Here is a 23,967-nt window from a genome sequence, read left to right as displayed (position 1 = left end):
GCAGACAGTGGGTGAGCCCGGCTGATCATTCCAGAGCTTCACTTTAATGCACTTCGCTAGTGCTCCGTACATTAAAACCGAGCTGGCGACGTGTCACAGCCAGCGCCGCTGTTCAAATTGCAGCTCGGCTGCCAAATGTGACTGGGCTGACGCGGGTGGAAAGCGAGGACAACCCTGCACAAAAATGTATTTTCTGAGATTTGGGAGCAACAGAACTGACTGCGGGAGACACTGAGCGCGTAACACCATGGGCACAGTGGAAGTCATCTTATCTTTCTTTGTAGTAGTTTTGATGATCGTGTCGTTGCTTTCCAACGTCCTGGTGCTGATCTGCTTCCTCTGCAGCGCAGAGATCCGCAAACAGGTTCCTGCGATGTTTATCATCAATCTGACCCTTAGCAACTTGTTGATGACGGTGCTAAACATGCCGTTGACTTTGGTGGGGATTATCAGCAAAGAGCAACCCGGAGTCGATACCGTGTGCCGAATAGTAGGCTTCCTGGAGACTTTCTTGGTCACGAATTCCATGTTGAGCATGGCTGCTCTGAGTACTGACAGATGGATTGCTGTCGTTTTCCCTCTAAGTTACAATTCCAAAATGCGCTACAAAGACGCTGCCATCATGCTGAGTTACACGTGGTTCCACTCCCTCTGCTTTCCCGTGGTGGCAGTCTGCCTCTCCTGGGTCGGATACAACCACCTGTACGCCTCCTGCACCCTCAGCCAAACCCGAACTGACGACCGGATCCAGTTTGTGGTTTTCACTGTAGTTTTTCACACCCTCAGTTTCCTGCTTTCGCTAGTGGTGCTGTGTTTCACCTATCTGAAAGTGCTGAAAGTGGCGCGATTTCACTGCAAGAGGATAGATGTAATCACCATGCAGACACTAGTGTTACTGGTGGACATCCATCCAAGGTAGGCGACCTAGTGCGTGACACAGTCCCACCAGTTCCCGGTATTTTTGTGAATGTATACTTTGATAAATGCATAAATGGTTATTCATTAGATCTCATAAAATCATGTAAGATTCCTTCCCACATTTATAAGTAGGTGCGTTTTCTACCCGGTCTCCGGCGCATGACTGAGAGCCAGATAAGTGTTATATTTAAGGGTATCCATATTCTGAAAAGTTCGGGTTACCCCTAAATCTAACACATAGTACTTTACTCCGTTGTTTTTGTTTTCGGCAATACAGATGTCAGTAGCTGACGGTTCACTGGAAAAGGCATGTCAGAGAAACTTGCAGAAATGTTAAATATTTCTCCCAAGTCTACCGTGTTAATTGTATGGGATGTTTCTGTGTCAGCTGACGTAATCATGTAACCTCCGCACTCCTGATATTATCAGATTGTGAACAAGGTACAGTTTAACAATCTGCACGTCGCATCCTGGCGAAAGGATGAAAGGAAAAAGTGAATGACGCCCAGAAGCCCAAGTGTGCTCATGCAATATAAAATTATGCCAGACCAATATTTAAAGACCTAATCTCTAATACGCCGATAGCACGGCTTCTTTCCACATGAATTACTCCATCCATGAGTATTTTTACTAGGAAGGGGAAGGGAAAGCTGATCATATTTCAAAATGCTTATCCTTCAAGTAATGTCGCTGAAAGAAATCCTTGATCATGCGGTGCTTTAGGAATTCTAAACCTCGATCCCCATATGCCACTGTAAAGAAAGTCGCTGCTCAGTAATGATTTACTCGAATATAATCTCAGTTGATGCCTTTGCTGAAATTCCACAGGGATATACTGAAACAAAGCCAATACGTTTCACTAATACTTTTCCCAGTAGCTATATAGTGTCTCCCTTCCACTTGATGCAGAACACGAAGATTTTTGAAAAATCCCTTTTTATTCCAATGGGAATTCTTGATTTGGAATCTTGACCATGTGGTTTCCCACGGAGTGCTTTTAGTGCTAAGGAATCTTCAGTCAGCCTTTTCCTGGATAATAATCTAAGTATCATTCTGACAGAGTGCGGTACTTTTTGAGTATTTGTTCTCGCATCTTTCATCTGCCGATAATTCCTTGCATTTTTGGAATAGCCTTTAAAATCTCTTAGTACGTTCTCTTAATTTTCTGTTTCTTGGTTTGTAAAATCGAGCTTCAAGCACAAAACCATTTTATACGTAAAGGATTAGTTCTGAAGGAAGTATATTTCTTGCCCCGGAAAATGTCCACATTAGGAACAGCCAGCAAGAAAAATGTGTCTGAGTCTCTAAGCAAAAATGTTTTAGCTTTAAGATGAAATACTCTTAAATTATAGCGAACATTATGAACAGTTTTATCTAACTTTTCACCACAGTAAACTCTGAGCAGTGCAAAGTTACATTTTTATATCTATATTTTTTTTTCTGATAGAGCCCAGCTTTCCTATCACTTTGCCTCTTAAACTCTGCACCATGTACGCCTGCACATCCAATATGAAAAGGCTTCTCATTGTTGAACAACCATCAAACTTTAGCCTGTCCACAATGTTAAATTTTCCTCTGTTCAGACTTGTATGGATTAACTAATATTGATAAACATCCACGGTTGCTCACTTTCCTGTGGATGCAGTGCCATGTAATCATTTTTTATATCTAAACGTTAAATAAGAGATCACAGGACCATAAGATGTAGGAGCAGAATTAGGCCGAATTAGCAGACTCTTCAAGTCTGCTCCACCATTTCGTCTTGGCTGATCCATTTCCCTTTTAGCCCCAGTCTCCTGCCTTCTCTCTATAACCCTTTATGCCCTGACAAATCAAGAATTTATCAACCTCTGCCTTACATATACCCAGTGTCTTGGCCTCCACAGCCCACCTGTGGCAAAGAATTCCGCAGATTCACCATTCACTGGCTACGAAATGCCTCCTCATCTCCCGGAAAGTGCTTCAACGTAATCATGATATATGCTACCTCTACTTGAGTTCTTATTAAATGTAATGGTCTTTGAGAAACAAATCTACAGTCATTGAATAACATCAGAAATTCTGCCAGTTAAATTAGATATAATGGCTCAAAGTTATAATAACAGTGAATACAGCCATTTATCCAAGGTTAAGGCATATCTCAAGATGCTTCACAGGACAGTTAACAAATAAAATTTAATGATGAGCCATCTGGGAGCATTTAAAAAGAGGAAGAAGAGGTGAAGTTGCAAGAAGAGTGAGGGAGGGAGGTGGGCTGAGTAGATAAAGATAGAGCCCTAGCGATGAAGTAATTAAAGTTAGGAATGATAAAGGTCAAGAGTGGAACAGGACAGAGGTCCCACAGGATCATAAAGGTGGAGGATATGGAGGAGCAATGCTTTGGAGGGAACGGAGAGCAAGGAACAGAATGCTAATGTTGAAACAACGCTGGATCAAAAAGCCCTGTTACTCAAGAGAACAAGTGCAATCGGTAAACTAGCTTTAATGTGAACTAGAGAGCAGGTAGCATAATCTGGAATGTGAGTAGATGCAACCGTCTGCCGCTTCTCAATTAATTTTCATAATTCATGACGTCAGATGTGGAACGCTGCCAATAATAACACACATTACAAATGCAGCTCTTTGGATAATGATGCACTTTTCCTTGTATGTAGTATGGATATGGCATTAAAGTGGCAAGTTCCATTTGCACTTCACAAATGTCAGACAATGGCTGCATTCAACAAAATACAGTCTACACCTCTTATAACGAATAGCATTACAATCAATAAAACAGTGACCATTAATATCCAGGGGGAATGTCAGCGTTTATCATCAAAGTGACCAGGAAATTGATAGGAATTGCATCATCCAATTAACACTTCCTCAATTTGCTTTATGACCTTCATCACTCTGGGCAAAGGGAGGTCCACCCTATATGGATTGCTGCTTTTCACAAAGGAGGCTCACCACCACCTGCTCAGAGCAGTAAGTACTGGGATGTCCAACAAGTACCCAGCTTCCTTTACAGAATAACACAAGCCAAGAAGGGGCAGAGATGGATGATGATATGTAGGCACATCTGTGTGAAAATAAAATTGATGAAGGAGAAGTTACTGAGTTGAGCTTTACTTCAGTGTTACAAACAATGTCAAAATTGTGAAATCCTTAAGTCAATCTGATGGCCAGGGACAAGGACCTCTCATTGTTTGAGTGATCGAAATTCCTTCTGCTGCATTTGAGGAGATCAGATAAACATTGCGATGTATCAGAGACAATGGGGGAGTCCAGAGAATTTCTATTGCAGAAAAGTTTGGTAGTGTTTATATTTGAAATAACTTATTAACACAATTGACATAAGGGTGGTAGAATGCTGTACTTTAGGACTAATTGTTGTAGAATATGCTATAGTCTATGACCAGTTATATTCTCTTCATAGAATGGAACATAGACCATTGCTAGTATCTTGACCTAAGCCACATTTGGTCCAACTTGTACCGCAGTAACTGTTGTAATTCTTTTAGGTTAAAGAAGTGTTGGAACACTGAACGTTATGGTACAATTAAAGCCCTTTGGTCTTTTGTCTTGTGCTGCCCTTTTAACCTCCTCTAGGATCAATCTAACCCTTCCCTTCCACATAGTCCACCATTTATCTTTCATCCATGAGCCTATTATTACATACTGTATGCACGGAGCAAGAATGACAATGAAGTAACAGGATTAAACGTTTTTACTGAGTCACATTAGCCACTGTACAGCTTACATAAACTGGGCCCACCTAGCCAAAAACATGCACACTTGAAAGCCTGTGGCAAAAGAGAGCGCCCCCTGCAGGTAGGAACCCAATCGATTCACTGCGTGATCAATCAGTCGCAAGTGCACATGCCACATTCTCGCAATTGATCGGACATAGTTCAGCTCTCTAAAAGTTTCATAAATGCTCCTAATGTATTTGCTTCTACCACCAGCCCTGGCAGGGCTTTCCACACACTATGTTTAAAAAAAACACATCTCTGACATCCTCCCCATACTTTCCTCCATTCACCTTAAAGTTCTACCCCCTCATGTTCAGCATTTCACCCTGGGAAAAGTCTGGCTGTCCAGTCAATCTACTGAATGTCTCTTATCAAGAATTCTCCCGGAATGAAACATGAAAAATATATAGGCAATTGCATCTGCAAATAATCATATAACAGGGAAAACTGAAAATGTAACAAATCTGTCATATAGACATCCACATCCTTGACATGGATGGCCAATGAAATAAATTATATACAGGTAGAATCACACTGTTCTTTTCACCACTGATTAGAATGAAATACATAACAGAAATTATTTTTTCTCTGGAGCCATATAGACAACTGCTGAATTTTTTGTCTCTCATTCACTAGGTCACATAATTCAGATTTCAAGCAGCTAAGAACAAAATTTTGTGCACTCTATTTTTAGTGAGTGCTAACACATAAACCATATACATAATCTTTGTCATGCAAGTATTAGAATTTCTATATGGTATTAAATTGGAGATAGACCAATTACTTAGGACTCCTAATAATATATTAAACATTGTTTGATTTGCATTATAATTGAAGGTCTATCCACCTTGGCTATGATCTATTGATAACAACAAATTTTTCTACATATATTATGCTCTTAATATTGCAAAAGCAACCCTAGGTGTTTTGCAGAGCATTACAGATCAAAGAAAATGTGCACTGAACCATGTAAGATGTTAGGCAAATGACTAAAAGTTTGGTTAACCAGCAAGGTTACAAGGACCATCGTAATTAGTGAAAAAAATTACATATGTAGAGAGGCTGGGAGATGAAATACCAGATGTGGGCCTTTGGCTGTCAGTAATCAAGATGATAAGTTCAAGAGTGATCAAGAATTGAGAGTGCGGACAAACTTGGAAAGTTGTAGAGGCAAAGAACGTTACAGAAGAGAGAAGGTATGAGTCTTTGGAGAGACTTGAAAACAAAGATAACATCAAGAAATTAATATAAAGCCAGCAAGTGTAGGAGTCACAGGTACATGGGAAATGGTCCAGATAAAGGAACTGCATAGTTTAGGAAGACCTGAAGATCATGAATAGTTGACCAAGAAGACCAGTCAGTACCACAGCAGGCTGGCCATATTGAGAGCTAACTAATGCATAGTCGTGACTTTTGGACTGGATGATATTACAGAGGTAGAAATAAGAGATCTTAGAGAACTTGGATAAAAACTGATATTAAGGCCAAAGTAACACCATGTTTGTCATCGGACTGATTCAATTTCAGACAACTGGTAGGGGGAAGAAGGTACTTGGAGTTTATGAATTGATTTGAGGAAATTTCTGTTCCTATATAACTGAATGTGACATAAACAGCATGACAATTTGGAAGTACTGGAAGTGTCAAGATACTTGGATGGGTGCCATCTCCATACATGTGAAAACTGAAACCACAACTTTGGATAATAAGAAATAGGAGGTGGTCAGATAGTGGCGCTGCAATATGAATATAAGCCATTAGTGGTGATTTCCAAGCTAAGTAAGTTAGGTCTGAAGAGAATATGACCCCATCCCTCTGCTAGATGGTAGAGAGATTTCAGAGGAAGAGGAGATGATCAAGTTACAGACAATTTGAACAGGACAAGGAAGCATAAATTACCTTTGTTATGATCACATAGGAAATCATTAGTGACTTTAGCGAAAATATATTCATATTGTGGCAACTATTGAAACAGATTAGTTTTAGGAACAGCTTCTTTCCTTCCACCATCAGCTTTCTGAATGGACAATGAACCCATCAACACTAACTCATGTTTTTGCCCTATTTCCATGTTTTATATATTTTTTATTATATTTTATAGTAGATTTTATGCATTGCACTATACTGCTGCTGCGAAACAACATATGTCAGTGATAATAAATCTGGTTCAATGTGATTTGGATTCAGTTGTTGAAATCTGACTGAAGGGATCGAAATAATGAATGCCAAAAAGATGGGTACAAATTTGATCGGCTATAATGCATTCAAGAATATTAAAGGGAAGAGAGAGGTTATGGTTGTTGTGGTGGCTTATAAAGGTGAATGGGTCAAGAACTTATTTTATTGCGATTGCTGATATTGGCAGAGGCAACCTTTGATAATGAAGTGCCAAGCAAATTCATTTCTGACTCCCTTTCCTGTGAATGCAGGATAATGATTGCTGTTTGAATAATATACCAACCTAACAGCTGTTGAGGTCACTAGATAAGAAGTTTTGAAAAGATTTCTTTTATTTTTATAAATTGATATTTCATGCAAGAATAACTGTTATATAACTATATTAATACCTTCCAATGTTATGAATACTAATATTACCTCAGAAAATACTGTAATCTTTTCAGATTACTGTGTGACTGCTTTTCAGAAAAAAAATGCAAATTTTTAAAGTATTTGACTCTTACAGGCAAGTGATGTTGACTTTATAGTTCGTGTATAGTTGTTTATCTATATTTCTTTGCAGTGTAAGGCAACGCTGCCTGGAAGAGCAGAAGCGACGAAGACAACGAGCAACAAAGAAGATCAGTACTTTCATCGGTACCTTTATACTGTGCTTTGCACCTTATGTAATTACAAGGTGTGATATATAAATGTGATCTTATACTTTACTAATGATGAAGCACATTAATAGTCATCTGATATTGTAGAATATTATAAAGATATCAATATTTGTGAGACTCGATAAGTGGAATTGCATAGTTCAAGATTTTATTGTTAAGGAAATGAACTTAAATCTTTTGATATTTAAATGTTGCTTCCTGTGTGGCCTTCTGTACATCGGTGAGACCCGGTGTAGATTGGGACACCGTTTTGCTGAGTACCTGTACTCCGGCTGCCAGAAGAAGTGGGATCTCCCAGTGGCCCCTCATTTTATGTCTGCTTTCCCATTTCCATTCTGATATGTCTATCCTTGGCCTCCTCTACTGTCGTGATGAGACCACACTCAGGTTGGAGGAACAACACGCTATGTTCAGTCTGAACATCGACTTCTCAAACTTCTGATAGTTGTCCCCCCACCGCCCTCTCCTTCACCAGTCCCTATCCCCTTTTCTCTCTCTCACCTTATCTACTTGTCTGCCCATCACTTACCTCTGGTGCTCTCCTCATTTTTCTCTTCCATGGCCTTCTGTGTCCCCCCCTATCAGACTCCCCCTTCTCCAGTCCTGTATCTCGTTCACCAATCAACTTCCCAGCTATTTACTTCATCCCTCCCCCTCCCAGTTTCACCTATCACCTTTCTCACCCCCTCCCCCCTTTTTAAGTCTACTCCTTATCTTTTTTTTCTCCAGTCCTGCCAAAAGGTCTCGACGCAAAACGTCGACTGTGCTTTTTTTCCATAGGTGCTGCCTGGCCTGCTGAGTTCCTTCAGCATTTTGTGTGTGTTGCTTGGATTTCCAGCATCTGCAGATTTTGTCTTGTTTTTGATATTTAAACGTTGATTAATGTTATATTAATACTTCCCAACATTATGAAAACAGATATCGTAGCAGAAAATAACGTAATATTTTTAGGCCAGGAATCCTCAACCTTTTTTATGCCATGGACCCCTACCAATAACCAGGGGCTCCGTGGACCCTAGGTTGGGAACTCCTGTTTTAGAGTATATTACTGGGTGACTGCCTTTTGCGCAAAAAAAAATGTGCAAGTTTTTGAAGTATTTTATTTTTACAGGCAAGCGACTTTGATTTTGTAGTCTGCGTATAGCTGTTGATCCATATTCCTTAGCAGTGTGGAGCAATGTTGCCTGGCAGAGAAGAATCTGCATTATCAATGTATACTCAGCAGATATAAAGTACGAGGCAGCATTCCAAACAATAGTTTCAGTATCTGTTGAGGACAATGTTGGAACATCAGTAGTGTGAATCAACAGCAGCTCCCAAACAAAGTTCTGAATGTTGCGAAGCTGCTGGTGAGACAAAGTGGATTGTGGTCTCTGCTTTCTGTGGCTGCTGATTAAATGATGGTGGGCCATAGAATAAAGTTTTGCAGCAAGTTTTCAATAAAATTTCCATTTGAAAAGCAAGATAATTACCAAACGCTGAAATCCTGGCTGCTTGAAGGATGCCTTACAGCGTGGGTTCCCAACCTTTATTTGTGCCATGGACCCCCCCCCCAATCATTAACAGGGGTCTGGGGAACCCCTTGCCTTGCAGTATATTCTGCCCAGTGTTTTACATTTTAAACCTGCTCTTAGGTTCAGCGTCTCTGGTTTCCCCACAGGCGAATCCCCCATCTGTTACGATCAGATGTTTTAGCTGACTACCTAGCTATATGATAATGTGCCCATGAGCTGCAACAACAAAAGGCTTGCGTTGCATAAACTCAATGGTCTCAAAATGCTTTTGCGTCTATATTACTTCTTTAATCAGCTGAGATGTGGATTGGTTGACACTGGAGTGAGATGAGGCCAACTATAGATCATGAAGATACTTTGTTTTACTGTTGGTTGTTTGAATGGTTGTTTCGTGGCATTAACAGATGGCAGCTCTCATCAGTTGTTTTGTCACTGCACTGGTGAGATCATTGTGCAAACTTATAAGGGGATCAATTAATCGTTGGCCACAACAGATAAATGAGTTTGTAAATATCAGTTAGTTCAACTCACTTCAGCACTTTTAATTCCTTCAGAGGTATGGAGCCAACATATAACTGGTAGCCAATATTCTTATACCTGCACAGTGTGTGTAATCAAATATTCTGTCGGGAACTGCTGCTCTTTAAAGCTAAATGAATATATGATTTATACTTGATAAAGCTTGATCAGTACTTAGTCAATTCTTGTCGAGGCCGATATCAGTGACTTTTCAAGCCTTGTTGAGAATTTTGTTGTTATATTACTGAGTACAATTTATTAGTTTCACAAGTTTTAATTATTTGAAATTATACTTAACAAAGTTCAAAAGTAAAATTTATTATCGGAGTACATACACGTCACCTGAGATTCTTTTTTCTGCGGGCATACTTGGCAAATTTATAGAACAGGATCAATGAAGAAACTGTGCAAATGCAAATGTAAATAAGCAGCAATAAATATTGAAAGCATGAAATAAGATAACAAGATAGAATCCTTAAAGTGAGACCATCAGTTGTGAGAATATAGCAACATAATGATATAACAGGATGATATTATGTTTCAGATGGAATGTTATGGTTGACTTCCTGATATTCTTTCTATATATTTCATAAGCACACCTCACTGAAACAGTTATTCTTTGTTTTGTAAAGCACTTTGTTGCTTCAACCTGTCGCCTCCCAGCCTCTGTTGCTACTCTCACTCTTGGTCTTCCAATCACCCCATCTTCACCAGGATCCTATTGCTTGCCAGGTCTTGTTCCCTCTCCTCTTTATCCTGGCTATCTCCACCCACTCAGTCCAGATGGAGGGCCTCAGTCCAAATCACGTCTCAGTCACATGTCTATTTCCCTCTATAGAAGCGGCTCAACCTGCTGTGCTCCTCCAACATTTTGCTTCTTGCTCTAGATCCAGAATCTGTGTTTGTGAGACTCAGTATGCAGGCATAGAACTTACTTCCCTTCCCAACTCTAATTGTCCCACATCAACCTATATGATCATTGTTCAGATTTTCATTGCAGGCTACCTTCTCAACTGCTGCTCTCGGCTTCCTGATAATTTTAGTTTTCTTTCAGTCAGTTTGGCATTTATTTTGCTGTATTACTTTCTACTGGTGTTTGCTGGTACATTATACATTCCAAGCACATTCTCTTGTTCTTCCTCTTTGCTCGTATACAGCCTTCTCCTCTATAAACAAACAAATAAACCCTACCAGCATTTGGAATTCTCCTCAGGGTCCACCTACTTCCCCCATAATGTGAATACACTGGTTATATTCTGCAGAAGCCGATCTGCTTTGTGCCATTGTTGAAGTGCTGTCAACGTAATGGCCACAGTGTGATGGACTACATGCTGATGTGGCAGCACATCGGGAATCCTGTGCTTAAGGAGTGAATGCCATGGATGATGATTTAATTATGGAGAACATTGCCTCCATATTTTTCCCTAGAATTGACAATTTCTTCTGATAGGCATTGTGAGGAACCACAGTAGTACAACTGCTAAAGCCACTTACTCAAGTCAAAGTCAAAGTAAATTTATTATCAAAATACTTATATGACACCATACATTATTTTGAGGTTCATTTTTTGCAGGCATTTACAGGGAAATAAAATACGATTGAATTTATGAAAAACCGTACATAAACTAAGACTGACAAACAACCAATGTGCAAAAGAAGACAAATTGTGCAAATAAAAAAATATTAATATGGAGAAAATGAATTGTATTTAGAGCCTTATACAGTGAGTCTCTATGTTCTAGGATCAGTTCAGAATTGGGGTGAATTAGATTATGAGGGTACTCAGTCCTCTTTTATTGTCATTTAGAAATGCATCCATTAAAAATGCATAATTATAACATATAGTTACAACAGTGCAAAGCAATACCGTAATTTGATAAGAGCAGACCATGGGCACGGTAAAAAAAAGTCTCAAAGTCCTGATAGCCCCAGCATCTCACGCAGACGGTAGAAGGGAGAAACTCTCTCTGCCACGAGCTTCCAGTGCTGCAAACTTGCCGATGCAGCATTCTGGAAGCACCCGGCCACAGTCCAACTCTGAGTCCATCCGAAAACCTTGAGCCTCCGACCAGCCCTCCGAAACAGAGCACCATCTCTGCCGAGCGCTTCGACCCCGGCCCCGGCCGCCAGGCAACAGGCAAAGCCGAGGATTCGGGCCCTTCCCCTCCAGAGATTCTGGATCACACAGTAGCAGCGGCAGCGAAACAGGCATTTCAGAAGTTTCACCAGATGTTCCTCCATGCTCTCACTTCTGCCTCCATCAAATCAGAATCGTGCACGGCATCCTACTTGACAGAGAACAGATATTCATCACCGGAGAGGCCACGCTCACTGCGTCATGTCGCCATCTTCTCCTCCTCCTCCCCTTATCCTTGCCAATGGTAACATATCTCAAGCAGCAGAACCCTCTGAATATTCAGTATGATTCCAAAAGCCAGACACCTAAAATATTCCTGTTTTGTTACACTGTCTTTTATTTAAAAAAGGACAGTAGCTCTTGCTACTTACAAGATCACACTTCAAGACTGAACAAAGTACAGTATAGGAAGCAGTGTTTAAATACACAGGTGTTAATTGGGAACATGTGCATTCAATGATCAATAAGAGAATCCAATCAGTTCTGAAAAAAACTATGTCTGTCCCTGCTGGCCAACCACAGAATAGATTGGGAGTCTGAACATCCAGGCACTTGGTTAGGCAAGTCATAGAAAGAATCAACACACACAAATTGCTGGAGGGACTCAGCACGTCATAAAAAGATACAGATCTATAACAAGCAAATGGGATTAGTGAAGATGGGCAAAGTGTTGGCATGGTTGAGGTGGACCAAAGGACCAATTCCTGTGCTGTACAATTCTATGATTGTTATGTTTGTATATATTATAGATTCAGAGCACATTAAGTTGGACGATGCCAGGTATGGAATGAATGGCTTATGGGAACAGTTTGGATATGCTAGGTCTGGATTCATTGGTGATCTTAATGAATAAAATTCTTAATAGCAAATGTTGGAAAACTGTGTTCCCTCATGGGAGAGACTAGAACCCAAGAGCATTATCTCAGAAAAGGGAATGTCTATTTAAGATAGAGTTAAGGATAAATTTTGTCTCTCAATATGATTTGAGAATTCATTACCCAAGAAAGAAGTGTCTTTTATTTTCTTCAATATATTCAATGCAGAGGTGGATAAATATTTAATCAGTGAAGCAATTGAGTGTTATGGGGAGAAACCAGGATAGCGGGCAGGAAAAAATCCCTTTCGTATTTCTTTTTTATTTAATTAGATTCAAAGATTCAAAGTACACTTATTATCGAAGTATGTATGCAGTATAGAACCTGAGATTTGCCTTCCAACAGACAGCTACAAAACAAAGAAAATCATGGAAACCATTCAAAGAAATTGATCAAACACCCCCTTCCCACAATGTGCAAAAAAAAACCCCAAATCATGCAAACGGAAAAAAAAGAAAAATGAGCAAAAAACACAATATAAAACACAAAATTGAAAGAGCCCAGGCATATTCAGTTCAGTTCAATCTAGCCCTGTGTAGTACATTAAGTGCAAGCTGCCCTGGTCAAAAAACACCCAAAATAGCAACAAAATAAAGGAGTGACCAGAAACCAGAAACACGACATAACATGAACTATTTAGAGGTACAGGGCCGAATAAGCCCTTCTGCCATTCAGGTTGCACTGTCTATCAACCCCCAGCAACTCTGATTTAACCCTAACCTACTTACGGAACAATTTACAATGACCAATTAAGCTACCCGGTAGCTCTTTGGACAGTGGGAGGCCACTGGAGGACCTGGAGAAAACTCACACATTCCATGGGGAGAGATTCCTTACAGAGAACACTGGGACTGAACTCTGAACTCCAATACCCCGAGCTGTAATAGCATCTCGCTAACCACTACACTACCATGGCGGCCTCGTTTTGATCCCATTATCATTTCTTGATTTATATCCCCTACTGAAACTATGAGTAATACTTTTTCAGTTTTGCTTTCACACATTAATTGTCTCCAGTTGCTACTGATCTCTTGCAGGGAAACCATTGCTGAACAACAGTGTATTGGGCTCAGCAGATTCCCATCCACTTCCTTCGTGATGCCAAAGCCTCCATATTTTTTTATTTGTGTTTTCTGGATTTGTCTCTCCAATGACTAATACTTCTGTCTTAAATACCTTGGTAGAATGTTGCTCCCTATATTCCAATGAACTTGTTATGTCTCCTAAAACTGATATAGCCTTGATTCTAACTCTGTCTAAGTTTGTAGCAAGTTCTGTTATAAACTCACTCATACATGAGGCAAGAAGCCCAGGCCATCTTAAATCCTGCCGATGACTTGCAGAGAAGTGGATGATTAAGGAAAGGAGGAAGAAAAGGAATCTGTGGAATGCAAGAACTGGAGTGTTTTTTTCTGTACAGGATCAAAGAGCATCTCTACTGTTCTTTGCCTGTATGCTGTTGCATTGAATATAGTTGGAAGGGCAAGTTGTGATCAGGTTATTGTAGCTATGCAAGTGGATATAGATAGATAGAGTAAGTGGGTGAAAACCTGGTAAATAGATTGTAATGTTGGAACGTGTGAGATCATACACTTTGGAAAGAGGAATCAAAAGGTGATTATTTATGTGAAAGAGCAGAGGGATCGAGGTGTTCTTGTGCTTGTATCTCCAAAGGTTAGTAGGCTATGGCAAAAAATAGATAAGAATACAAATGGTGTGTTTGTCTTTATTCTGGATTCCTACCCCTTCCTTTCCAGTTCTGATGATGGGTCTCAGCCCGAAATGTCAACTGTTTATTTCTCCCTGTAGATGCTTCTGACCTGCTGAGTTCTTCCAGCATTTTATGTGTGTTCCTCTGGAATTGTGTTCCATCTGCAGAATCTCTTGTGTTTGGTCTTTATTGAGATTGAGAAGTCAGGAGGTTTTGTTACAGCTGCAGAGGGTGTTGGTGAGGCCACGTTTGGAGTGCTGTGGATTGGTACCCTAACCAAAGAAAGGATACAGTAGCATTGGATATAATCCAAAAGAAATTTACTCAGCTTATTTCTGGCATGACAGGGTTGTCCTATCAAGAAAGACTAAACAGGTTGGGTCTATATTCTCTGAAGTTGAAACTTCTCATTGAAAGGTTAAAGGGGCATAATGGTGTAAGGTAACGATGATTTCATTAGTCAAAGAATCCCAAATGAGAGGAGATAGCTTTAAGAAAAGTGACCGTTTATCATTAGACTGAGCTACATCGAAATATCTTCTCAAAAATGGTGACAAGTCTCTGGAGTGTAACTTATTCAAGGTACTTAATGTAGTGGTAGATGTACTTTGGAGAATCATGGAAGCTGAGGCCTAGGCTAGATCAATTATGATTTGCTAAATAGTGGGCTGGGCTTGAAGGACAAGATGGGTTCTCCTGCTCGTATTTTCTTGTGTTCTGTGTTCTTATAGGGAAAGCATAACATTTACTATAAATGGCCGGCTCTTGACTTCAGTTACTTTTTGTTTAGACTTAACCAAGCAGAAAGAACATTGAGGCTTTCCCAATGGAGCCATTGATAATTTAACATGTGGAGCTTAGAAACATCAATCTGTTGCCTCTCCAGAACCCTGAATCCAAATCACAAAAAGAAGAATCCATGAACTTCCATTGTGGGAAGTGCAATACCCCCATTCTGGGGCATTTAAAAAGTCCAGTGTTTTATTTTGACCATAAGACCATTAGCCATTAGGCCATTCAGCCCATTCATTAATACCTGATTTTGTTCTCTCTGAACCTCATTCCCCTGGCTTCTCCCCATAGCCTTTGTTCTCTGTATTAATCAAGAACCAATACACCTCCACTTTAAATATACCCAATGACTTGATCTTCACAGCCATATATGGCAATGAATTCCACAGAATCACCACCCTCTAGCTAAAGAAATTCCTCCTCATCTTTGTTCTAAAGAACATCTTTCTATTTTGAGGCTGTGTCCTCTAGCCCTAGAATCCCTCAGTATAGGAAACATCCTCTCCATGTCCACTTTGTCTAGGCCTTTCAATACTTGGTAGGTTTCAATGAGATTCTCCCCCCGCACCCTTATTCTTCTAAAGCAAATATAGGCCCAATGTCATCAAATGCTCCTCATACATTAACCCTTTCATTCTCATAAGCTTCCTCTGGACCCTTCCCAGCACCAGCATATTCTTTCTTAGATATGGGGACAAAAACTGCTCACAATACTCCAAATGTGGTCTGACCTCTGCCTTAAAAAGCCTCAGCATTGCATCCTAGCTTTTATATTCTATTTTTCTCTTGAGGAAGTTAAAATTGAAATGCTTAATAATAAGTATTAGTTGTTAGCATCTGTGCAGAAGCTACCGCAGGACTAATTGGAAGGTTGCCTTCCTTCCTTTTTGATTACAGATGACTAAATTTTCATTTCTATTGTAGCAAGTTAGCAAATTAGATTCCTTACTCGGTTTCCTGCAGCTATAATATGTGCCTTGTTTTTTTTAAAAAATTATTTTTGAGGAATTTGCAAATTGAGAATAGAATTCATGGTAAAATGTGATATAACTTGTGTCAGTGCATATCACATGAAATACATCAACACAAAGGAATCAAAATGTTGAGTAAGGTTCGACCAATGTCAATGCAAGAAGTCTCGTAGGAAAGGTGGATGAGCTCAGGGCACGGATCAACACCTGGAATTATGACATTGTAGCCATTAGTGAGACTTGGTTGTAGGAGGGACAGGACTGGTAGCCCAATATTCCAGCGTTCTGTTGTTTCAGCTGGGACAGAGCAGGAGGGATCAAAGAAGGAGGGGTGGCATTATAAGTCAGAAAAATAGCATAGCAGTCTCAGTCAGGACAGACTGGAGAACTCGTCTGGTGAGGTGTTGTGGGTGGAACTAAGAAAGGTATGACAACGATAATGGGGCTATATTATAGACCACCCAACAGTCCAAGGAATTTAGAGGAACAAATTTGTAGATTGTAGACTTTTGCAAGAAACATGAGGTTGTTATAGTTAGTTTGAACTTTCCACATATTGACTGCAACTTCCATACTGTAAAAAGACAAGACGAGATAGAGTTTGTCAAATATGTTCGGGAAAGTTTCCTTAATCAGTACGTAGAAGTTCCAACAAGAGTGTACAATAGGGAATAAAATAGGGCATGCGACAGATGTTTATGAAGGGGAACACTTTTCAGCCAGCAATCACAATGCCATAGCTTCAAAATTAATATGCAGAAAGATAGGTCTGGTCCACTGGTTGAGATTGGCCAATTTTGATGGTATATGTCAGAAACAGGAGTATGCTTGAAATCTACGTCCATTGCTGCAACAGTTGAGACTGATGAAGGAACAGATTATTGATGTTTCAAAAATCATTGGACTCTGGCATGGTGCCAGAGGACTGGAAAACTGCAAATGTCGATCCACTCTTTAAGAAAGGAGGAAAGAAGCAGAAAAGAAACTATAGACCAGTTAACCTGACTGCAGTGGTTGGGAAGATGTTAGAAACAATTGTTAAGGATGAGGTGACAGAGTACTTGGTGACATAGGATGAGATAGTACAAAGTTAGCATGGTTTCCTTCAGGGAAAATCCTGCCTGACAAACCTGTTGGAATTCTTTGAGGAGATTACAGGTAGGATAGATAAAGGGGATGTAGTGGATGTTGTATATTTGGACTTTCAGAAGGCCTTTAACAAGGTGCCACACATGAGGCTGCCTACCAAGTTAAGAGCCCATGGTATTACAGGAAAGTTACTAACATGGTTAGAGCATTGGCTGATTGGTAGGAGGCAACGAGTGGGAATAAAAGGATCCTTTTCCGGTTGGCTGCTACTGGTCATACAAGTGGATTCCCTGTCTTAAGTGCTGGGGAATTGCTGTAGCTTTTGTGCTTTGTTGTCAGGTATTCTCATGGAGTTCTGCCTCAGAAAGGTGGTGTCCATTATTCAGGACCCCCACCACTCAGGACATGCCTTGTTCCCACTGTTACTATCAGGAAGGAGATACTGAAGCGTGAAGCAACACACTCAATGATTCAGGAACAGCTTCTACCTTTTTGCCATCTGATTTCTGAATGGACATTGAACCCACGAACACTACCTCACTATTTTTAATTTCCTAATTTTTGCACTACTTATTTAACTATTGGAGACACAAAGCTGGGTGACAGTGTGAAATATGAGGAGGATGTTATGAGAATACAGGGTGACTTGGCCAGGTTGGGTGAGTGGGCAGATGCATGGCAGATGCAGTTTAATGTGGATAAGTGTGAGGTTATCCACTTTGGTGGCAAGAACAGGAAGGCAGATTACTATCTGAATGGTGTCAAGTTAGGAAAAGGGGAAGTAAAATGAGTTCTGGTGTCCTTGTTTATCAGTCACTGAAAGTAAGCATACAGGTACAGCAGGCAGTGAAGAAAGCTAATGGCATGTTGGCCTTCATAACTTGGGGAGTTGAGTATAGGAGCAAAGAGGTCCTTCTGCAGTTGTACAAGGCCCTGGTGAGACCCTGCCTGGAGTATTGTGTGCAGTTTTGTTCTCCAAATTTGAGGAAGGACATTCTTGCTGTGGAGGGAGTGCAGTGTAGGTTCACTGGGTTAATTCCAGGGATGGCGGGAATGTCATATGTTGAAAGATTGGAGCGGCTGGGCTTGTATACACTGGAATTTAGAGGGATGAGAGGGAATCTGCTTGAAACATATAAGATTATTAACAGATTGGACACGCTAGAGGCAGGAAACATGTTCCCGATGTTGGGGGAGTCCAGAACCAGAGGCCACAGTTTAAGAATAAGGGGTAGACCATTTAGAACGGAGTTGAGGAAAAACTTCTTCACACAGAGGGTTGTGGATCTGTGGAATGCTCTGCCTCAGAAGGCAGTGGAGGACAATTCTCTGGATTCTTTCAAGAGTTAGATAGAGCTCTTATAGATAGCGGAGTCAAGGGAATTAGGGAGAAGGCAGGAACAGGGTACTGATTGTGGATGATCAGCCATGATCACGGTGAATGGCGGTGCTGGCTCGAAAGGCTGAATGGCCTACTCCTGCACCTATTGCCTATTGTTTATTGTCTATACTGTATATACTTATTGTAATTCACTGTTTTTTTCTCTCTATTATCACATATTGCATTGTACTGCAGCTGCGAAGCTAACGCTTCTCACGACATATGCCGGTGATATTAAACCTGATTCTGATCCTAATTCTGAACCGTGTTTGAACACAAGACACAGAACACTGGATCTTGAACTTGCTGCTGTTTCTCGGGAAATGGGAGAAATTTTTGGGGATAACAAAATCTTACCTTGATTTTGCCGGCTGCATTTGAGTTTGTTCAGCAAACCACTTGGGTGACCACTGAACTGAAGTGCATATCCACTGATGATGCACCTGAGGTCTCCAGTGCCAAATCATGTACATACATGTGTAGGATGCACAAAATGGAAGCAGTATGCTGACAGAGGGAAACAATGCTCCCACAACCTGATGCCAACTGGAGGAATGACAGCACCTGGCAAAATGGATCTCATGGTCTGCTACAAGCTAGAAACCTTGCTGCAAAATCTGTTCCATGCTTTCTCAGCTGCGTTTGAGCTCCTTTGGTAAACTACTTGTCACCAGCCGTATAGTACTACACCAAGCAGCAGGAAAATGACCATCAATGGAAGAATGTCCCCATTGAATGTTGTCCCAATGCAGTTCTATTAAATGTAGTCACAATTTTCCAATCACAGATTGATCCACATTTTCTGTCTTCCTGTCTGATTATCCAGTGCCTGGAGAGTCAATTGAATGACTCTTTCCCTTCATAACAATGTAATTGAAAATCCATTCACACTTCTTAAATAGGACCTTTATAGTCATTCTGAGTAGATCCCCTGATGACATTAAAGACCTGATTCATGTATGTTATACCCCATGAATGAAATTTACTTACCTGCCTATCCTTCAGGTTCCTCAGTTATAGAACAAACCACCTACTGAACTCCTGATCTAGGCCAATACCAACTCCCAGTAAGGTGAGGCATGGCATGAGACCATTCATCATATCGCCACCATGATGAGGCCACACTCAGGATGGAGGAGCAACACCTTATATTCAGTCTGGGCAGCCTCCAACCTGATGGCGTGAACATCGATTTCTCAAACTTCTGGCAATTGCCCCTCCTCGTCTTCACCGTTCCCTCATTCCCATTTCCCTCGCTCACCTTATCTCCTTACCTGCCCTTCACCTCCCTCTGGTAATTCTCCCTCTTCCCTTTCTTTCATGATCTTCTACCCACTCCTATCAGATTCCTCCTTTTCCAGCCCGTTATCTCTTCCACCAATCAACATCCCAGCTCTTTACTTCACCCCTCCCCCTTCTGATTTCACCTATCACCTACCACCTTGTACTTCTACCTCTTCTCTCCCCACCCTCTTGCTCTGACTTCTCATCTTTTTTTTTCCCAGTCTGGATGAAGGGTCTCGGGCCTAAATGTCAACTGCTTACTCTTTTCCATAGATGCTGCCTGGCCTGCTGAGTTTCTCCAGCTTTTTTCGTGTGTAATGCTTAGATTTCTAGCATCTGCAGATTTTCGGAGTTTGTCATTCATCTCAATGCAGTTGAGTATCTTACCTCAGTCTGCCTGTCCTGCAGGGACCAGGATTCAGCACTTTAGACCCTCGGCTTACCTTACTTCCTTAACGTGCATCACAAGGCAAAATATTGACATAATGCAAAGCATGTTTCTTGTTAAAACCGTGTATAATTTATACATAATTTATATGACATTATATGCCTGTGATGCATCTGCAAGAAAACTTTGCATTGTACCTGCGCATACATGTAATTATTGACATCATCAATCATTATGCATCGTGTTGTATGACATGGATGATCATGGTCCCATGACCATGATTGTCCCTGGCAAAAATTTCTACGGAAAGTGGTTTGCCATTGCCATCTTCTGGGCAGTGTCTTTACAAGATGGGTGACCCCAGCAATTATCAATACTTTTCAGAGATTGTCTGCCTGGCGTCAGTGCTCACATTACCAGGACTTGTGATATGCATCAGCTGCTCATACGACCATCCACCACCCGCTGCATGGCTTCGTGTGACCCTGATCGTTGGGGGGGCGGGAGCGGGGGCTAAGCTGGTGCTAAAGTGTGAGCTGCAGGCTAGCAGAGGTAAGGAGAGCCTTTCACCTCCTTTGGTAGAGATGTATCTCCACCCCACCACCCAATTTGTTAACATGACAATAAATTCAACTTCACCTTTGACTTATCACAATAGCAGGTATAGTCTTTTGCTGAGCTTTTGTAGGTACTCTCCAAATTCAAGACATCTACCTGAACTTTAAGAAAAGAGTCAACCCTTTAAATTAAGACATGATGTGCATTTGCATTTGCTGAAATGACAATGGTCTTATTTTTTGCTTATTTTTACTGCTTACTGACAGAGAGATGAAGGTTCATGGCAAATATTTAAATGTAGCTTCTTCATGAACTTGTCAAGTGATATATTATCACCAATTCTGAAAGGTAATTTCTTTTATCAGCTCTTAGATTTGGATAAAATATGAATTTAATTTAGGTCTAAATCTGCTAATCATATTTAAGCTGCTACACTTTAATAGCAGCCTCCAAACAACCTGATGTACTGGGCTTCTCAAACAATATTCAAACACGAAAGCAATTTTCTCGTAATATTTCCAATTCTTCATAAAATTGCTCAGTTGTTCAAATTATCGTTCTTCCCTTGTAGGTTATTTTAGTTCATATAGATGTAGATGTATGCACTTCAATTAGACATGTGAGGACAGGTTGCGGGGGCTCATGCTGTTCTCTTCTGGGTGAAAGAGGTTGATGGAGGTGTACTAGATGATAAGAGGCATAGGTGGATAGCCAGAGACTTTTTCCCCAGAGTGGAAATGGCTAATACAGGGGGACATAATTTTAAGGTAATTGAAGGAAAGTATTGGGGGGGGGGGGGGTCAAAGGTACGTTTTTTTCACAGAGTGGTGGATGTGTGGAGCATCTTGCCAGGGGTGGTGGTAGAAGCAGATACATTAGGGACAATTCAGAAAATCTTGGACACATGGATTATAGAAAAATGGGGCGCGATGTAGGAGGGAAGGGTTAAATTGATATTAGAGTAGTTTAAAAGGTCATGAGCCTGTACTGTGCTGTAATGTTCTATAATCTATGTTCTATATGCAATGTTTAATTTGTGAATTTACAGTGTTGGTGATAATATACCACTTGATGGTTGATAGCCCCATTGGCCTTAACTAAGGAGTACCAGTCCAAAAGTCAATTAGTGCATGGGCATTAGTGTCAACACACAACTAAATTTCCATTTATCTTTTAACAAAATCCTATTTTTTTTGTTATCGTCCCTAAGATTATGATGGTGGCAAAGTATTCCATACCAATGACAATATCATTTTACGTTCATACAGCTCTTTTATTTCGGAAAACTTGCTTCAACATGAGGAAAATGTGTATGAGTTAAAGAAGTCGAGAGCTGTACGGACTGTAGCCCAACGGTGAATGTATTAGGGCTAAAGGAGGAAAAAAGGTTCCCCAGAAGGATGTTCAGAGAGATGGGATAGAACAAAGTTGTGATGAGTGAAAAGAGAGCAGAGGGTTGGAGGAAGTTGCTGAGGTAAGACAATATGAGCTCATGGAAGATCTATATACAAGGGGGAGTCAAGGGGGAGTCTTTCTGACATTGACCAGTCAGGTGATCTGAAGTTTGGAGGGAGGAAGGATGGAAAGCTATTTACATGCACTTAAAGTGCCTCATTCATTGACGTGATATACAGTTATCATCATCATCATTATGTGCCTTGCTGTATGACGTGAGTGATCATGGTCTTTCAATGATCATGATTGTTCTTGGCAAATTTTTCTACAGAAGTGGTTTATCATTGCCTTCTACTGGGCAGTGTCTTTACAAGACAAGTGACCCCAGCCATTATCAATAGACTTAAGAGATTGTCTTCGTGGTGTCACTGGTCACATAACTAGGACTTGTGATATGCATCATCTGCTCATGCTTCCCTGGCTTCATGTGATCGTGTTCTGTGGTTAAGCATGGATCTGCAGGCTAGCTGAGGGAAGGAGTACCTCACACCTCCTTTGGTAAAGACAAATCTCCACCCCACCACCCTTGATGATATACAGTAAACTATGAAAAAACAGGCTATAGAAACACAAGGAGAGGCCTACCAAATATCTTTTGATAGATGCCTCCAAATTTTGTGTGTGTCTCCTAACATTAATCCACAAGATCAAGAGAAATGAAATGGCAAAAATGATGTAAATGGCTTCAATTTCTTATTGAGTTAACCATTGATAATGAGCCTCCAATAGAACCACAACCTTGTCATAGGGTTTGGAGGCTTATATCCTTTAATGACCCAGAGAGCTATGTTGGCTAGAGTTAGGGCCTTGTGCCTTGGCTTTTGCTAGTGTTACCCATGCCAAACAGGTCAAAGGGTAGAAACCAAACTAAGAGTGGTCTACTAGTCCTCTGAGTTTGGGGATTCAGCTAAAAAAAATTGTTACAGAAACAACAATGAAGCATCCTTGTCTATCTGTATACATCACTATGAACAGACAGAGATGAGGGACCTTCAGTACTGCCCTATACGCTAGTGGTGTTATGGGCAGTTGAGAAAAAATTAATCATCGGACACTGAGGGAAACCTGTGGTAATACTCTATGTGAACTATCACCAACATTACCAACACTCTGAAATAGTAAGAGGCAATAACCTCTTGATGTTGAATTTCCTCTTCTTCCCCCACCTCCTGATTAATGAATACTGTAGTTGGATTTGCAATGAATTTCATAGTTTAGTTCATTGAAAGCAAAACTAACAAATGTGACTCTTCCTATAAGATGCGTAAGACAGAGTGACTGGAATTATCTTTCAAAACTATATGAAGCTAACTGAGCCACTTTTTTTTAAGAGCTTGTATTGAAGTGAAAAAAAAATTTGACGGGAAGGAGGCTGTTTACAGATTTCAGCAGAGTGTAATCTCTTAATTTTGCAGTAGAAGATTCCTTGTAACATTTTGTTTTTTGACAGGCTGGTGGAGTTATCTGAGACAATACCAATCAATCCATACTGGGGAGTTCTTTCCAAATGTCTGGCTTACAGCAAAGCTGTCTCAGACCCCTTTGTATACTCTTTGCTGCGACATCAGTATAAGAAGACATGGATGGACATTATCAATAGGCTACTGAAAAGAAGCTCCTTGAACTCCTCTGCACTAACAGGTGAAACACAAAATAGCAATTTTGTACAAACAGATGAATGAAATAAATTTCATGACAAGAACAGTGCGACGAACATGTGTATTTGGATTTTTATTGAAATCTATGTTATGGAACTTTTGACCTTAATCTGCTTTCTACTACTTTAGACAATATTTGAATTAAT

At 40.5% G+C, this 23,967-nt stretch overlaps 1 protein-coding gene across 1 annotated transcript; it reads left to right on the top strand.

The window, feature by feature from the left end:
* Positions 1–247: 247 nt before the first annotated feature.
* On the top strand, positions 248–23,845 carry LOC140185866 (G-protein coupled receptor 26-like). The gene is made up of 3 exons (XM_072239662.1): positions 248–915; positions 7,393–7,506; positions 23,614–23,845. The coding sequence occupies exons 1-3, from the start codon at positions 248–250 to the stop codon at positions 23,843–23,845; spliced, it is 1,014 nt and encodes a 337-aa protein (XP_072095763.1).
* The last annotated feature ends 122 nt before the right edge of the window (positions 23,846–23,967 follow it).

Source organism: Mobula birostris, chromosome 21, assembly GCF_030028105.1.
Source record: "Mobula birostris isolate sMobBir1 chromosome 21, sMobBir1.hap1, whole genome shotgun sequence".
Lineage (NCBI taxonomy): Eukaryota > Metazoa > Chordata > Chondrichthyes > Myliobatiformes > Myliobatidae > Mobula > Mobula birostris.
This window is presented reverse-complemented; position numbering and strand designations above follow the sequence as displayed.